This window comes from Peromyscus eremicus, chromosome 2 (assembly GCF_949786415.1).
Source record: "Peromyscus eremicus chromosome 2, PerEre_H2_v1, whole genome shotgun sequence".
Classification (NCBI taxonomy): domain Eukaryota; kingdom Metazoa; phylum Chordata; class Mammalia; order Rodentia; family Cricetidae; genus Peromyscus; species Peromyscus eremicus.
In genome coordinates, this window is record NC_081417.1 from 160,986,112 (window position 1) to 161,002,676 (window position 16,565).

Sequence of the window (16,565 nt, forward strand, 5' to 3'; positions counted from 1 at the left end):
TGTTGTTTCTGGAATTCACAGTGTGTTTGGAGACCCTGGAATTGGCCTCTCAGACAGTGTGATATAGGTGGCACTTCACACAGTGGCCCTCACGAGCCTTGGACTTGGGGGAAATCTTGCCCGCTTTCTCTTTCCTGCGTCTCACCTTACAGCCCAGCTCTCAGTGGCATTTAGGAGAGGACAGAAGCATGGTAAGACCTGGGGTGACTAGTCTAAGCTTCTAGACCCTGAGCTGGTGACAGTCCCAGGGTGTGGCACAGGTGTGTTCACCTGTCAGATGCTTGCATGTGACTGAGCACTACAGCTCGTACCTGACCCCCTGTTGCTGACCACCTGGCTCCTTCCTTCCCTCCCAGAAATGGCCATGTCCTGCACTGAAGCGCCCTGTGTAAGTATGAAGTTGAATGTGGAATGGAGCTTTCTGGAACTTCTTAATGGAAAGCCCTGCTACCTCCACTGTCTTTCTCTCTGGCTGTCTCAGTGTGTCCTGCAGGGCCTGTCTTGAAGCTAGGATGCTAGATATGTGTTGTAGGGCCCTGCAGCCAGCACTGGTCCCTCCTGAGTAGGCTCTGTGACCCACGTACCCTGGCCCAGAAGACTGTGCTGGGGCTGGGAGGAGGATTCTGGTCACACATCAGTCAGAAGTGGCAGGAGCCAGGAGCCAGCTTTTCCCCAAATCCTCCACAGGCCAACACCCCTGTGGCCAAACCCGTCATGGCTGGGAAGGATGATCCTTGGCAAGCACTAGACCCGGCACTGGGTCTTCTGCCTTTTCTTTCACAGTTCCCTGAAGGTCCAGTTCCTGTGTGTCCATTTGTAAGAGCAGAACTGAGCACCCTGAGACTAGAAACTGCCAAGGGTTGAGAAGGGCAAGGTCCAGCAGTGGAGGGGTCTTTGTGGAAGGGTGGGTGGTGGCAGGGAAAGGCATTAAGCCCGGAAGCAGAAGGCCAGGCTGAAGTACTGTGTGGTATTATGCACTGATGGTAGTATGCACTGGCTTAGAGTTGAGAGGGGTCACTCGGGCCATTTACAGAGACACTGACTGTGGACTGAGGTTATGACCACCTGACACCATGTTGGTGTTGAGAAGAGGTGAACCTGGATACTATCCTGACATGACGTCCATCAGCTCAGAGGATGAAACTTCAGCAAACCTGACAGACAGTCACATGACCCCGCCAAAAACTTGATGCCATGGCTTGTGTCAAGCCAACATAAAGATTGTAAGCCTCTGGGATATTCTTCTCTGGTGCTCAGAACATCACAGTGGGTAACTGTGTGGCCCTGGAGGACAGGGAAGGCGGCAGGACTGAGCAGACTCCCCCACTGCCTGGCTGAAGCTGCCGCTGCTGGCCTGTGTCAGTGGGGCTGGACCCAGTGGCGGCCAGAACTGCAGGAGATAGATGACTCACATCGACTAATAATGGCGCACACTAATAGTTTGTTGTCGTGATGTCTTTGTAGTTGCTGCTGCCTGTGCTGCCTAACCCAGTGTCTAAACTGTCCTCAGTAACATGGGGTTCTCACTGACCTGCTCCTGCCTACTTGTGCCCCTGTGGGTAGAGACCAAGCTGGCATCCACTAATGCAGCGGCTCCTGTCCTCTGCAGGCTGCGTCATCACCATCTCTGGACGTATGACCTTCACGAGCAATAAATCCATGGAAATTGAGGTCCTGGTGGACGCCGACCCTGTGGTGGACAACTCACAGAAGCGGTACCGGGCCGCCAGTGCCTTCTTCACCTATGTGTCCCTGAACCAGGATGGCAAGCCACTGCCTGTACCTCAGCTTGTGGTAAGTGTCCTCGGGAGCACTGACCTGTCCTAAACAGGGCAGGACCCAGGCCTGTGTCATGGGCTGTGCTCAGGTCTAGTGAAATCCCGCGAAGAGGTACCTTGTAAGCTGCAGGCTGTAGGGTGGGCAGATGGGTCAGACCTCTCTGAGCTCATCACTGTGGCTGGCACAGTGCCCGGGGCTCCTGGCATTGTGTACATTGTGCCGGAGTGGGGTCTTAGAAACATCTCAAGCTTTGTGTTCTCCAGCTCATCAGGGGGCCTGGAAGGACAGAGGGGTGCGCCCTCTCAGCTGGACTGGCATTTTATGTCACCTGATGAAAAGCAAGCTTCAGTTCTACACTTGTAGTGGTTCATGCAGATGAGGAGAGGGGTAGCCCACTGCTGAACTGTGTGATCTGAGGCATGTACCTTCTGTGTAGTGGTGACAACCATAGTATGTGTCACATGAGATAGGTAAGAACCTGAGTCTGTCCACAACTTTCTGGAGCCCTCCTCCCGGACGGTCATCAGGTGAACAAGGAGATGGCTGAGGACATCAAGGGTGGGAGTGCTGATCAGCAGCTACAGGGTTAAGTTCCTTCACAGGAAGGCTTTGACCAGAGGCCTGGGGGTGGGAAGCAGGGAGGAACCATCTCAGGAGGCTGTGCAAGGCAGGGACATGCAGGAGCGGAAGGCAGGAGCTGATAAAAAACCCAGGCCTAGGACCAAGTTCTTTCTGTCCCGTGAGGGCTTGGGGTCTCCAGGACTACTCACATGGGCACAAGATGAGGCGGCTTTAGTGCTGCTGGGTGGGTGTTCTGCATCTTGACAGGCCTCTCAGTCTGTGAGTAGAGAAGGCAGATGCTGCTGTGGGCGTGGTCACAGACCCCTGCACAGAACCATGAGTCCTCCTTCCCAGCTGCATGGTCAAGTGCATCCTGTAGCACCTTCTTTGGGGTTCCCAGGATGGTAAAAGCCCAGGGTGGGCTCTGGAAGATAGGCCTGGCTTTTTACCCCATGTGCCCTACTTCTGTTGAATCCAACCCCAGGGGTAGAGTCTGGGGACCGGGCCCATGACCTCCACTGAACCAGTGGAAAGCTGCATCCTGGGCAGCATAGGAGCTGTACTGACCCAAAGAGAGGAGGTACCAGGACAGGCAGGACCAGGCAGAGATTGGGAGGTTCTGCTCTTGATGGTGTCCTGTGGGTCCAGGCACTCTACACTTGTTGGAGATGCTCTTGGCCCTTCACTGAGGTGTGCTGGGGCCCACTGATGTGGGTGAGAGCAGCTGGCAAGGACAAAGGAAAAGATTCTGGAGACAGACTCTCTGGGCTTGGGTGTGCTTGGGAACCAGCCACCCATGCACAAGTTCTAGCCCTCGGTACACACACGTGTACTGCACACGGCTACACGAGTGTGCGCACTGCCCTCCTGCTCCCGCCTGTCCCCACCCCATTGCTAGCCATCTTCAAGCTCTTGACTATTTTTAGCTCCCTCCCCAGGGCCCTGCTGACATGGAATGCAGCCGTTTGCTTCTGTGGAGGTGTTTCCTGATGTGGGGAGGGCTTGTGTGCCAGGGTCCCTGCAGCTGCTGTCATGTCCAGGCTGACTGTTGTTAGCATAGGCCAGCCTGGGCTGGAAGCATGACCCACACCTTCTGCCACTCGTCCTCCCTGTGGCAGTGCCCTCTGACCTTGGGGTGGGAATGAGACCCAGGCTTCTGACTAGAACTGTGGATAGTGGCCAGTGGGAAGGCATTGTGGGAGAAGCCGCCCTGGTGGTTCAGGATCTGTGGCTTCCTCGGTACCCAGTGTCTGCCTCTGCTGTGCGATTTTTTTTTTTTTTTCTCCCTTTTTGGCCAAGGTAAGGGAAGTTCTTTGAGAAAGGTAAGAACCGTATAGAGTTGGTGTTGGGCTGAGGATACCTCTGGCCCCTTGTATAGGCAGCACTTGCCCCAGTTAGACATCCCCCCACCCCCACCCCGCTCCAAAAGATGCACTCTGTAAACCAGAGAATGCCCAACCTGGGTCTAAGGAGGGAGGAGGCACACAAAGCAGATTTGATTTATGTGTTCTCAGAAAATCTGGATTCAACTCCAGAACCAGCTGCTCTATCACAGAGTGTCCTAGCCCATGGTGGGTACACCTAATGCCTGGCAGGGTATACCTAGTGAATGGCAACTGGCAGGCAGGACCAGACCCTGCCTTAGTCAGCAGCCATAAGGTGATGAGAACGTGTGATACAGGTTCGAACGGAGACAGTGAGGAGACAGTTCAAATAGAGGGTTGTGGCCAACTTTTCTCTCCTTCCAAATGAGGCTTGCTCCTAGCCAGAGGAGCTCAACCAAGGGTCAGTGAAACGTGCGGTTTTTGGTCTTCTCAACGGTAGGGTGCCTCTTCGTCCAGTGCAGCAGCTCAGATCCCTGGGGCAATGAGCTAGGTTTGCCAAAGACTTGCTGTGAGCCTGATAGGAGTCCCTTTCCATGGCTGTGACAGAACACCCGAGGAAAAGAGCTGCTCCTTTTCGTTTTTTTGTTTTTTGGGGGGCTTATGATTTCAGATGGTTCAGTCCATGGTGCCTTGGCTCTGTCACTGTGGGCCTCAGGAAGGTAGAGCATCCTGCACAGGGGAGAGTGTGGTAGAATAGACCTGCTTCTCTCATGGCAACTAGAGAGAGCATGCAAGGGAGGACTACACAGGGCACCCTCCAAAGGGCATACCCCGTCAGCCATGTCCTCCGAGGAAGCCCACCTTTCAGAGATGCCACCGCTGGAGACCACATGTTCCCTGTGGGATGGTCCTCAGAACTGTCCTCAGCAGGGATGCTGCCTGCTTACAAAGAGGGTGGGCACTGAGGCTGGGCTGATGCCACAGCCATTCCTCACCTCTGGGAAAAGTGACCATGCAGGGGTCCGAGGAGTGGAAGGGCAGGTGTTCAGGGTCCTTGGTACTGGCCACAGAACATGGAGTCTTCACCACGCACCTCACACTTGTCATGAGTGGCACGTCTGGAGTTAGGAGATGTCATTGTCATCCTTACAGGAAGACCCTGAGGCAGGGTAGGACAGTGACTTTCCAGACGTCCTAGCTGTCTGTCAGGCCAGGAGAGGGTGGCTCACTGCTTTAGACCTCACTGTTGAATCAGACCTGCTGATTTGGTTCTGAGAGTGTTGGCCTCAGTTCAGGTTCTGGGACAGACATCTGAAATAGGGCCTGCAGCCAGAGCCTCCAGCGTGACCGAGAACCTGTTGACTCTCCCAAACACTGGCTCCTCTCTGCCTGCTCCATGCAGGGAACTTGGTATCAACCCCAGATGATTTCAGAACCACATTGCCTTTCCGTACACATTGCCTTTCCCAGGGGGCTGCACTGTACCAGCTGGTACTGACCTGTCTAGATGTTTAATCCCATGGCCTCTGTGATTGCCACAGAGGTTTTGAAATCTAGTTTCTCTCTAGCCTATCTATCCTGGGCTCAGCATAGACACCCAGAATGCACCCCCAGTTCCTACCCTTGTGACTTATTCTGCCGCTTTATCCCCCACCTCAGTGAATATATCTGCACAGTGGGTACAGAGGTAGCCGCACAGTCTACCTCTGCTAGCCATTGAGGTGTGACCTGTGACAAGGGCCTGTCAGCCTCCTGCCCCAGCCCTGGAGCTGCCTCTGGGATTACCTGTCTGCAGTGTGGTGTCAAAGCTGTGTCGTCGTCGTCGTCGTCGTGGTGATGTGGGGTGGGGTGGTGGGTAGAAGAGCCCTTGGCTGTGGCTGTCCCCTCTGACCTAGGGCCTTGGTACCTGTGCCGTTAGCAGCCATGCTGCTGCTCTCTGAGGGCCCTCTGTTCGGGACTCACTAGAAAGCCCCTCAAACCTTTGTGCTAAGGAGACAGGACAAGACTTTTTGTGGCAGTCAGCTCCCCTCCCTGTGGTCCCCAAGTCTGACCCCAGCCACACAGCAAAGAGGGGCCAGGGCAGAGGGGGCTACAGGTCCTGGCCCAGCACTGCAGAAGCACTGATTCCAGGAAACGGGAAGGAAGGTTCTCACGTAAGGCGCTTACCCTGGGGCAGGGAACAGGGGCTCCAATCTCTGTCATGGACACCTCAGTCCACAGGCTTCTGCAGGCTCTTGAGGGGCCATGTTCAAGCCTAGAGAATTCTAGGTCCACACACAGGACCATTGAGCACTTTTGTGGTTGGGACACTGTCATACTGTCCCTTGGCTGTCCGAGGTTATGTATGTGCCTCCTTCAGTGTGGTTCTCAGTTTCCTTTGGCAGAAGCAGAGGAAGCACAGCAGTTTGGTGCATCTCTTCTGAGAAGGCATGGGTACTGCCCAGCCTCAGGAGCAAGGCAGACCCCCACTGTGCCAGCTCTCAGGAATGAGTTACGGATGAGGACATCCAGGATATTCTCTGTCTAGTATCTCTCTGCCTCTGGGTGTGCAAGATGACTCTAATGATTAAAAATGCCAGACCCTTGGAGCTGACTGTTGGGGACATAGGGGCTTGTGAGCCCTGCAATCCCCAGAGCCAGTGATGAGTACCATACAGGAGGCTGGCTAAGTTGAGAGGACACATCCTCCTCCCCAGGCCTGCCTCTGTCTCCATCCCAACCTCTTCACCCACCTCTTTGTCTGCCAAGCTGTAGGTGTCTCTTGAGGACTCTCAGGTCCAGGCTACCATACACACAGTGTGTGCTGAATTGTGCCTGACTATCTGCTGAGCTGCCCGTCCTTCCCCCAGGAGGTCCCGCCGAGGGGGTCCACTCAGGCCAGTCCAGTGGAGTACATTGGAACGGGCCTGTTGCCTCCAGTCATGATGCCCAAGAGGCACTAGCCCCAGAGCAGTGGAGGATCAAGGATACACACCCACAGTGTGATGGGGTGAGCCCTGCCAGCACAGGGGTAGGAGGGCAATCAGACAAGGAGGCCCATCATTCAGGTTTCCAGAAAGCATGGGAAGGAGAATGTGTCACCACCCACTCACTCCACTGCCTCAGGAAGGAAGTATTAAGGTCAGGAGGCAAGGTGAGGCCTGGACCACTAAGACAGATTTTATGGCGGCCAAATCTGGCCCCTTGTATATTCTGGGGCAGGATACCCCCACCCCCAGTCTTCAGCCTATAGCACACTGTTAGTACTCCATATTAGAGTGCTGTGGCTAAGGCCCTCAGACAAAACACACTCCTGAGCTCTGTGTGCACAGGTTCAGAGAGCGAGTTCTGGGAGCCTGTAATGGGGAGGATGTGGGGAGGCCCTCCTCCTTGTGTGCATGTGTACACAATGCAGAGTCAATACCACACACCACTGCCAGGAGGAAAGCTGGTTCTTAGGCAGTTTCCTGGCTCCATCCACTCACATCTGTGTCATCATCATTGCTGGCTCTGCCAAGCCTGCTGGAGTCGACTGGCAGATGGTATCAGTGTTTGAATCTGGACATGAAGGCCAGACACACTTGTATAGATTAAGGCCTAGCCTGGCAGTGGTGGTGCACGCCTTTAATCCCAGCACTTGGGGAGGCAGAGGCAGGCAGGTCTCTGTGAGTTCAAGGCCAGCCTGGTCCAGGGCTACACAGAGAAACCCTGTCTCACAAACAAACAAACAAAGACTTCCTTGTTTTGATTAGTTATTCATTCTGCTGGACCCAGGTCCAGTCTTGCCTCCACCAAGACGGAAAGGACCACAGGGCAGACCCTGAGATGAGACCATAGCTCTGGCTGGGACCTAGCCAGTGAGCTGCCCTTGTTATCTTGGTTGTTGTGGAGACAGCTAACATGGGAGCTATGAACATAGCTTCAGAGACTATGTCCAAGCCTGTGCCCGTGGGAGAGGCCCTCCCGGGGGCTGACTCCTCCCCTCTGCCCAGCTGATCCTCTGCCAGCAGCCTCCTGGTGGCCTTTATACAGGGGATTTCTCAGCCATATGGAAGCAATGTATGCTAGGTGTGAGCCCATCCCTGCAGATAGGAGGAACCCCTATCTGGTGAGGGTTCTCCATCGAGAAGTTTCTTTCTGCAGGAGACCCTAGAATTAGCCAAGCCAGCTGTTCAGGCTGTCGTGCGCATTCTGCCTTCCAGGTGCCTGGCCCGGCCCTGCAGTGGTCAGACTCTGAGACGGACCTGGACTGTGTTACTCTCTCCATCCTTCTCACTGGGGGACAGTGAGGCCTGTGCTGAGTCTGACTGTCTGGCCTGATGCCCTTCCACACACAGCGGTCTCTCAGACCACACTAATCAGAAAAGTTTCCATTGATTTTTGTGAGTGTCCCAAGACCCTCATGTCTCCCAGTGGATCATGGGAGAGAGTGCACTGTGTGGCTTCCTAATTAAGGTTTGTGTCCCTCAGGCTAGCAGAAAGGTGTTTTGTCACCACTGGAAACCTCCTTTGACCAGACACTCACTAATTACAAAGAGGACAAGCTGAGGGTAGACCTCAGCCACTCAGCCTCTGTGCTGTGCTCTGAATGTGTGTTCTTGAAGCACAGAAAACACAGAGTGGAAAACACTTGGTTTGCAACACGAGGCTCCGAAAGCCACAGGCTCCCCCCTGGTGGAAGCAGGCCCAGAAGATGGCACTTGGCAGGTCTGCGGAGGAGGGAGGAAAAGAAGCAGATTGAGGCCTGGAGCTGCCAGGCAAGGGAAAGGCTTGGCACTCAGTGCCAGGCAGAGAGCTCTGAGCATCCAGAAGGCAATGTACCCTTAACCTATGGCTGTGGGGCATCACCTCTTGAGTAGACAAGCTGCCCTCAAGGCCCTCCTCCCAGGCTGCCTTGAGCTAGCAGTGGTTGCCTCCTCGAACACCCTCCAGACCCAGGAGTACATGTGGCCTCAGGATGACTCTACAGATGCTCACGCCTGTGAACACATATGAGGGACACATGCTAGGCCCTGCAGCTAGAGTTTTCCTGCCTGGTCCACAGTCAGGACAAATCTCTCTCACCCGCCAGTCCCACAGCCGCTCAGACCCGACCAAGTAAACACAGAGACTTATATTGCTTACAAACTGTATGGCCGTGCCAGGCTTCTTGCTAACTGTTCTTATATCTTAAACTAATCCATTTTCATAAACCTATACCTTGCCACATGGCTCGTGGCTTACCGGCATCTTCACATGCTGCTTGTCATGATGGCGGCTGGCAGTGTCTCTCTTAGCCTTCCACTTCCTAGCTTTATTCTCCTCCTTGTCCCGCCTATACTTCCTGCCTGGCCACTGGCCAATCAGTGATTTATTTATTGACCAATCAGCAAAACACTTGACATATAGACCATCCCACAGCAAGGCCCCATCGGGAGTTCTTATTTCATGGTGAGGAAGCCTAGCAATAGTGCATGTGAGACTTCCCAACCAGGTCCATGGACCCAGACTCCTGCTGGGTCACCTCTCCATCCTTCCCACTAGGCAGGTGCCTTCCATTCTCAGTCCCCTTTGTCTCACCTTTTGCCTTTGGCATGGCATGGGAACCTGCTTGGGGCTGTGGGTAGGTACTCTAGCAGCCGAGAGCTGGCCATGGCCCTGTGGTCACCAGCTCCTTTCTTCCCACTGGCAGCCTTAGGTCTCCCATGGAAAAGCTTTTGCCTTCTCCCCACCTCCCTAGCTCCATGAAAAATGGCACAGCCAGCACCGTGTGTGTTTATAGCCCATGGAGGGGTCAGGCTGCAGGAGGTGGCAGCTGTGTCATGGTGAGGGCTGTGCACAGGGAGCCATCTGTCTCACTCTGTCCGCTCCAGACCCAACAGGGACACGGAGGTTCCATTAGTCACTGGGTAGGAAAGCCCACCAGCCCCTCTGAGCAAGGGGTCTTGTTTCCATATGAGACAGACCCTGCCTGCCTGCCTGCCTGCCTGCCTCTGTGGTGCTTGCCTCTAGCTGGCAAGTGAAAAGAGTCCGTGACTCTGGGACTGATTCTGCACAGCTAGGACCTCTTGGGGAGGGAGACCTTTGTCATCTTGGGGTGGTGGTGAGGCAGAATTTGGCTCTGGCCTGCTTGGATTCCCGTCTCTGAGCACAGGATACTGAGTGCGAGCCACCGTCCCTAGAGAGAAGAGCAATGGGGCGGTCCTTCCTCATAGGCTCCCGCAAAGCCTTGGCCACTCTCTCCTGGCCACCCTCCCCCACATCCATCACCAGGCAGCATTCATTTGGGCTGAGGGCAGATCCTGGTGCTGAGGTCACTGCCAATATTAAACATCAGAGACACATCAGAGCAGCCTCGAGGACCAGTGCCAGGCCCCAGCTTTGCCCTCTGCCCTGAGCTGATGGCTACAGTTCCCTACACTTTGGCCCGTGCCCTCCTTGGGTCCTACCATCAGTGCCCTAGTAAGCCACCAAGGCCTGCTGGCTGTTGAGGGTGTGCTAGAGAATGGCTCAGTCTCTGTCACAGCTGGGCATGGGCACCTCCCCTGTCCCTGTGCTGATCCCTGTCACCTCCCCTGTCCCTGCACTGATGACACCCAACATGGTGTCTGCATACTGCTTCAGTAGGCAGATTCCACATGAAACCCTCCCTCAGTCCCTCTCAAACTTCATAACATACTCGGGGAGTGTATGTAATGAAGGATGTGAGATGCCGGCCCAGGGTCTGGCTTTTCCTGGTGTGTTGTAATGTTTGCTGACTCTGGGGATCCGGAGGGCCTGGTATTCAGTACTGAGGTGAACCTGGGCTCTGCTCCCATGCCTGGCCCACGTGCTGAGACTGTAGCCCATTGTATTGGCTATGGGCGTTCTGAGTGACTGTCCACCTCTGAGCTCTAGGAGCCTGGAACTCCTGGTGACCGGCTCAAGGAGGGCGCTGCCTAAGTGACAGAGAGTTGGACCTGGGGCCAGGAACTCAGTGGGGGAAGCCGACAGGGAGTGGGAGAGTCAGACTGGCCCCAGGTGGCAAGCACCTAGGAACCTCTGCCTTTATGTGCACTAGAGTCCTCCTGCAGTTAAGAGGAGGAGCCAGTTCAACTGGGAGAACCTTAAGATCTAGGAAACCAGCTCCTCTCCCACAGATACAGGTGACCAGGGGGCCCCAAAGAGGGGCTCTGTCTGTGGGACAACAAGGCGCAGATGGCAGACACAGGCAGGCCATAGCTCAGGAGTGACATAACCCCCACATGCCTTCATTAGATGTGCTGAGGACACACTCAGGTCAATTCTTGAACATTCCAGTCCAGCTCCCAGATGTGCAGTGGGATCTCGGCTCCATGCATGCAGCATGGCCCGCCCAGGTGAGGGCAGTGCAACCATCTCCTGGTGTCTCTAGCTGAGGACAGCCACTGGTAGTGCCGTGTGGAACCTGAGTGTAACTGCACCAGCTCTCAGCACCTTTAGGCCCCCTGGAAACCTGCAAACTTAAATCCTGACCACCCCTTTACCCTGTGAGGACCAAGGGTCATGTGCTGTTGTTACTCAGAGTAGGGATGAGAGTGATAAGGGTCCTGCCTTGGAGTCCCTGTACACACTGGGAGCCAATGCAAGTACAGCAGCCTCCATAATAAGCTGGAGGCAGCACCGCTACAGGGAGATGAGAAAGTGAAGCCCAGAGAGGTTGCATAACTGCCCAAAGTAACACAGCAGGTGAGTGGCAGAGTCTCCACCTAGACTCCTGCACTGTAGCTGCCTGCTAGATCAAGGGTAATCAGCGGGAACGTGTAAGACAGGAAACCCAAGGGTCTCTGTGGGGAATGAGGTCTGTCCTCTGAGAATAAGCCTAGAGCCCTTCTGGACTCCCTGATGTCTCTTGGGTGTAGATACCCTCCCGCTGTGGGCACCGGCCTGCCCAGAGACCAGGGAGGATGGTTTGTCTTGAGTCACTTGCCTTCTGAGGAGTGCAGAGCTCCTGTGCAGAAGCACCAGGCCATGTGCTATGGCTCATCTGTCCAGGAACGAGTGCCCCTCCCCAACAGAGTTCTTGGTCCTGGGTCCCACCTCTTCCTCACCCAGGCAGCTTCCTCCTTATGCCAAAGTCATGAGAGATCCCAGCCTGCTAGAAACCAGAGGTAGTGATAACTCAGAACACCCATAGCCAGAGCCAAAACCATAGACCAGGGGGCTCATAACCGACAACACAGTATCCCCTGGGCCGTGGAGGCCAGCAAAAAGAGTGTGTGAGCAGGTGGCTGAGCTGGAACAGTGCTTTAGCACTGGCTAAACCGGTGTGGGAAAGCCTCAATTTAACCAGTTTAAGCAAATGATTTTACATTGAGATTTCAGATCTAGCGTCAATGTACATTGTTTTCTGTGAGAGACGGTGTGTAGGTGCTTACGCCATGGGCCCTGGCTGTCAGGAAAGCAGTGCGTAGCACGGGCATTACTCTGCTTTTTAATTTGGTGCCCTATGTCCTCTAGGAGGAGCATTCTCCCATGTAAGGTGACTGTAATTCAACTTATGTATGGTTGGGCAGTGGTGCACACCTTTAATCCCAGCACTCAGGAGACAGAGGCAGGTGGATCTCTGTGAGTTTGAGGCCAGCCTGGTCTACAGAACAAGTTCCAGGACAGCCAGGGCTAAGTTCTGTGTATGCACTGAACAGTGCACACAGGAACCAGAACCCCCGTGGAAAGCATGCCCGTGTCTTTTTTTTTTTTAAATATTTTATTTATTATGTATACAGTACTCTGCCTGAAGGCTAGAAGATCTCATTACAGATGGTTGTGAGCCACCATGTGGTTGCTGGGACTTGAACTCAGGACCTCTGGAAGAGCAGTCAGTTCTCTTAACCCCTGAGCCATCTCTCCAGCCCCACATGTCCGTGTCTTAATACCTCGTGTCCCATTGGCTCCCAGCTGGCACAGCCTGGACAGTTTACACCTGGTGACATTTAGAGAGCAATTTTGGGGAAGGCTGGAGGAAGGAAATACTTAGTGTGATTTGACATTAAGTCCTCTGGCTGGCGGTTCTCCTTTGCCAATATACCGAAGGTCTGTAAAGCATGTAGGCCTAAAAATAGCTGCCAGGACTTGGTGTCATTCTGGATGAAGGGCACCTGCCCCATTTCCTTGGCTTTTGGATACCCTCATAATGTCACAATGAAATTGCATCCCAGCAGAATTAGTACAGCTCATTAAACCCAGCTCCTTGGCCAGGGCAGTGCCAGATGGAACTTTAGGCAGGACAGATCAGACTCAAAAGTGACCACCCAATTTCTGCTGCCATGACATCTGCCCAGGGGTTCATAGTGAAACCAGGCCACTCCTAAAAATGAAGTCCCAGCAGCCAATAGACACAAATCAGGACCATCCCTGAGGAAAATCCAGCCTGCAGCAAAATCCCTCTGGCCAGTTGGCCCTGCCCACTGATGCTGCGATTCGGCTCCAGCTGCTTAAGTTGCTCAGCCCCAGGTGCCACTTCTGAGGATCTTACAGTCCATGTAGGGTGAGGGTGGTAGGGTCCCTCCCATTAGTATAAAGCAAAGGTTTATCTCAAGGCAACAGCCCACACAGCGCCCCCGCCTTCCCTTTGTGACAGAGGCTGGTCAGTTGTTCCGTGGAGTGGTGCCATCCCTCTTTGCTGACACTTGGCCCCCACACAGGACTTCTAACCTCACAGTCCATCCCCAGAGACTGGGCTTCCGACTCCCCAGACTGTGGGAGGTGTCAGGGTACTAGTGCGTGGCACCTGGAAGACCCTTGGCAGAGGTCCTCGGCGCTCTCCAAGGACAGTGCAGGCAGCCCTGAGCTCTCTGGTGTCTCTAACACGCCCTTCTTTGTGTATGCCACAGCCTGAGACTGAGGATGAGAAGAAGCGCTTTGAAGAAGGCAAAGGCCGCTATCTGCAGATGAAGGCGAAGCGACAGGGCCACACAGAGCCTCAGCCCTAGGTGTCGTCCCTGCTGCCCCGGGGCAGCACAGTTGAGGCAACAGCCCATGTGCAGTCACGTAGAAGTAACCCCCTTGGCCAAAACCCCATTTTCCACTGAAAGCTGGTGTCGTGAAGTGTTGTGTGGCAGTGTTACCTGTGCCCCATTCCCAAAACCTGTGCACCAAAGCTTTATTTATACCCCTCCAGTAACTGCTCCCCAGTGTTGTCCCAAAGGCCACCACGGACACCAGAGCACTGAATGGTCTGTGAAGAAACCAGCACCACTAATAAAGCTGCTGTCTGGCTGGACTCATGAAGCCTAGTAGTCATTTGTCTGGGGTGGGGGTGGGGGGTCTGCCTCCTGTGTGCAGCCTCAGCCCTCCATTCTTGGGGGCTCACTGCCTTCCTCCCAGGCCCCACCCCTCCCAGCATCACCTCTGGAAACTCAGAGAGGTACACTTGGGGCCTTGCATCCTAGTGGGAATCGTGGGACCCCACTGCCCCTATAGCTTCCATGGGATGCTGCCTCAGCCTTGTGTGCATTCCCTCCTTGGCCCTCTCCATGCTTAAGGGCCTAAGCCGGAGATGGGTGGAGAGAATCTCACGGCCTGGTTCGATCTCCTGGAAAGAGGGCCCAGATTTCACATCTGCTGGGAGACTCCCAGCTGCTAGGCAGGGGCTACTTGGAGAGGCCTGTGCGGAATGAAGATCTGGGAGGCAGTGTGTCCATGGAGTCAGGGTGTGGCTGTGTAACTGCAGGTCGGTGTGCGTGTGCATGTCTGTTTTACTGTATGCATATGTGGTGTGAGGTTCTGTGCCCATGCATCCATGCTGCTGTATGTAGCAGTGGATGTTTGCTATGGAGATATCTGTGTCATCAGGATATATGTGTGCTTGTGGTACAGCTGCCTGGGGGCGGGGGCCGCACAAATAGCCTCCAAGGCCTCTCCAGGGGCCAGGACTCCACCCCCTGCCCACCAAACAGCCAGAGGTGGCGCCTGGGTTTATCCCTGAAGCCCAAACATCTGTCCCACCACATGGAGAAGGCAAACTGTCCTGCCAGCAGCTGCAGCCTATCACGCAGCTCCCTGAGGCCCCTGGAGGAAGAACCCGGCTCCAGATGTGCAGAAATACCCGCCAAGAGCTCCAGCTTCAGAATCTGTCTCGGCCTGGGTCCCAGAAGACGGGGTTACTTCCTGCCTGGAAGTAGGGGAGGGGACCAGCTCTCCCACATACAGCCATATCAGCTCTGCCTGTCCCTCAGGTCCCTAGACAACTTTGAGGTCTCCAGTCTATGCCACAAGGGTACCCTTGATGTGGTGATGAGGCCACTCTCAGGGTGTGGCCAGCAGAAAGGACACTACCAAGATCTGTGAACCCAGACCCAGCCACACCACCCTTAGCAGGACCCAGACCTGGGGCACATCCTTCGTAGACACAGCATTAAAATGCCACACTTGATTACAACTGCCCTCTGCTGGCAATCTATTTATAACCAGGGTTGCCCGCATGGGAGCCCTGACCACTCCCAGAAACCCTGGGGAGTGTCAGAGGGCACACGTGGAGCCATCCCAGGCCCTGCATATTAATATGAACCGTCCCTCTATTAAAAAGTCAAGACTTCTGTCTCAGAGGACTGACCCTAAGGCCCACCGACACCCAGGATACAGAAGGTAAGCTACAGCGTGAAGGTGGATTTCAGGACGGCTACTAGATTGCAGTTCATGACTGTCCTAGGTATCCACCTTCCTGAGAGCAAACAGCTCTCTGGCCCAGGGAGGCTAAAGGATGGTCCTGTCCCACATAGCCCTGAGTGGCCCAGAAGACTTTGTGTCACCTGGATGGGGGGCCAGGATGTCAGCTGCATTCTGACTGGAGAGGTTTTAAGAGTTCGCATGGAGAACAGAACATTTCCCTCTGCGTAGGAGCAGGGGACTGTAGGGGTGACAAGCCTGTGCCCCACCACAGATGTTGACAGAAGGTGGGTTCCAGGAGGGGAGGAAGAGTCAGGAGTCAGGCTTCAAATCCTGGCTTTTACCCATCAACTTGGTTGGTCAGAGTTTCAGAGGGGACTGGGCTGGGTCCATGTCACTCTGCACTCCTGAGGTCTCTGCTGCACAGGTAATAAGTTGGAACCTTTGGCTGGCAGAACCCTGCCTCCTGCTACTCTGATTCCTAGAAGCCGCTAATCCTCAGGCGCATGAATCCCGTCCCTCTTGTCAAGGATGCTAACATCTGACATGGCTTCCTCCCCGACTCCCCACATCCCCTGTCCTGTGTCCTCTCCGTGACCAAGCTCCCCTTTCTCTGGCCTGCGAGCCCCGCCCCTCAACTCCAGGAGGCTTAGAGGAGGCTGCGCGAGTGACCCAGACCCAAGAGGCCCCAGCGTGGGCGGGTCCTGTCGCGCGCTCCAAGGGGCTTCACTGCGGCTGCTGGGGCTACGTGGCTGCCCGGAGTGGGGGGCAGCGCGACGCGCCGGGGGAGGCCGGGCGCGGCCAGGGGGCGGCGCGGAGGCCCCGGCAGAGGCATGCGCCCTGGGCCGCCCCCCGCCCCCGGCCGCCTGAGCGCAGCCAGCCGAACGGCGTGAGCCGAGCGCGGCCGTGGCGGAGGCGGTGCCCAGGGAGGGAGGGCGGCGGGGCCGAGCGCAGCGCAGCGCTTTGGCTATCGGCAGCCGCCGCCAGGATGCCCCGGCCCGCGGGCTGCTCCGCCGCCAGCCACCCCCGCGGCCCCTGGCGGCGGGCGCTCAGTGCCGGGGCGTGGGAACCGCAGCCGGAGCCGGAGGCGGGAGCAGCGAGCTGGAGTCTTGGGCGCCCGAATGCTGGGTGAGCGACGCCGCCCCGGCCCAGGGACACCGAAGGGGAAATCCGGGCGGGAGGATTGGACCAGGAGGCGCTGTGACACCTGGTGGGACGCGGGGTCCGTCGGAGTGGCCGTGGGTAGCCTTTGGGGCTGGAACGCCCCACCACCATCAACTTGGGGACCTTCAGGGTAACTTCTCCGAGCCAGCCTCT

The 16,565-nt window shown here is 55.6% G+C and overlaps 1 protein-coding gene across 2 annotated transcripts in view; it reads left to right on the forward strand.

The window, feature by feature from the left end:
• Acot7 (acyl-CoA thioesterase 7) overlaps positions 1-13,863 on the forward strand; it is a 97,133-nt gene extending 83,270 nt beyond the window's left edge. For both annotated transcript variants that reach the window (XM_059255466.1, XM_059255465.1), the window contains exons 8-9: positions 1,610-1,794; positions 13,475-13,863. In XM_059255466.1, the coding sequence (XP_059111449.1) occupies positions 1,610-1,794; positions 13,475-13,573 (284 nt within the window). In that variant the 3' untranslated portion in view covers positions 13,574-13,863. The remainder of the gene's footprint in view (positions 1-1,609; positions 1,795-13,474) is intronic.
• The last annotated feature ends 2,702 nt before the right edge of the window (positions 13,864-16,565 follow it).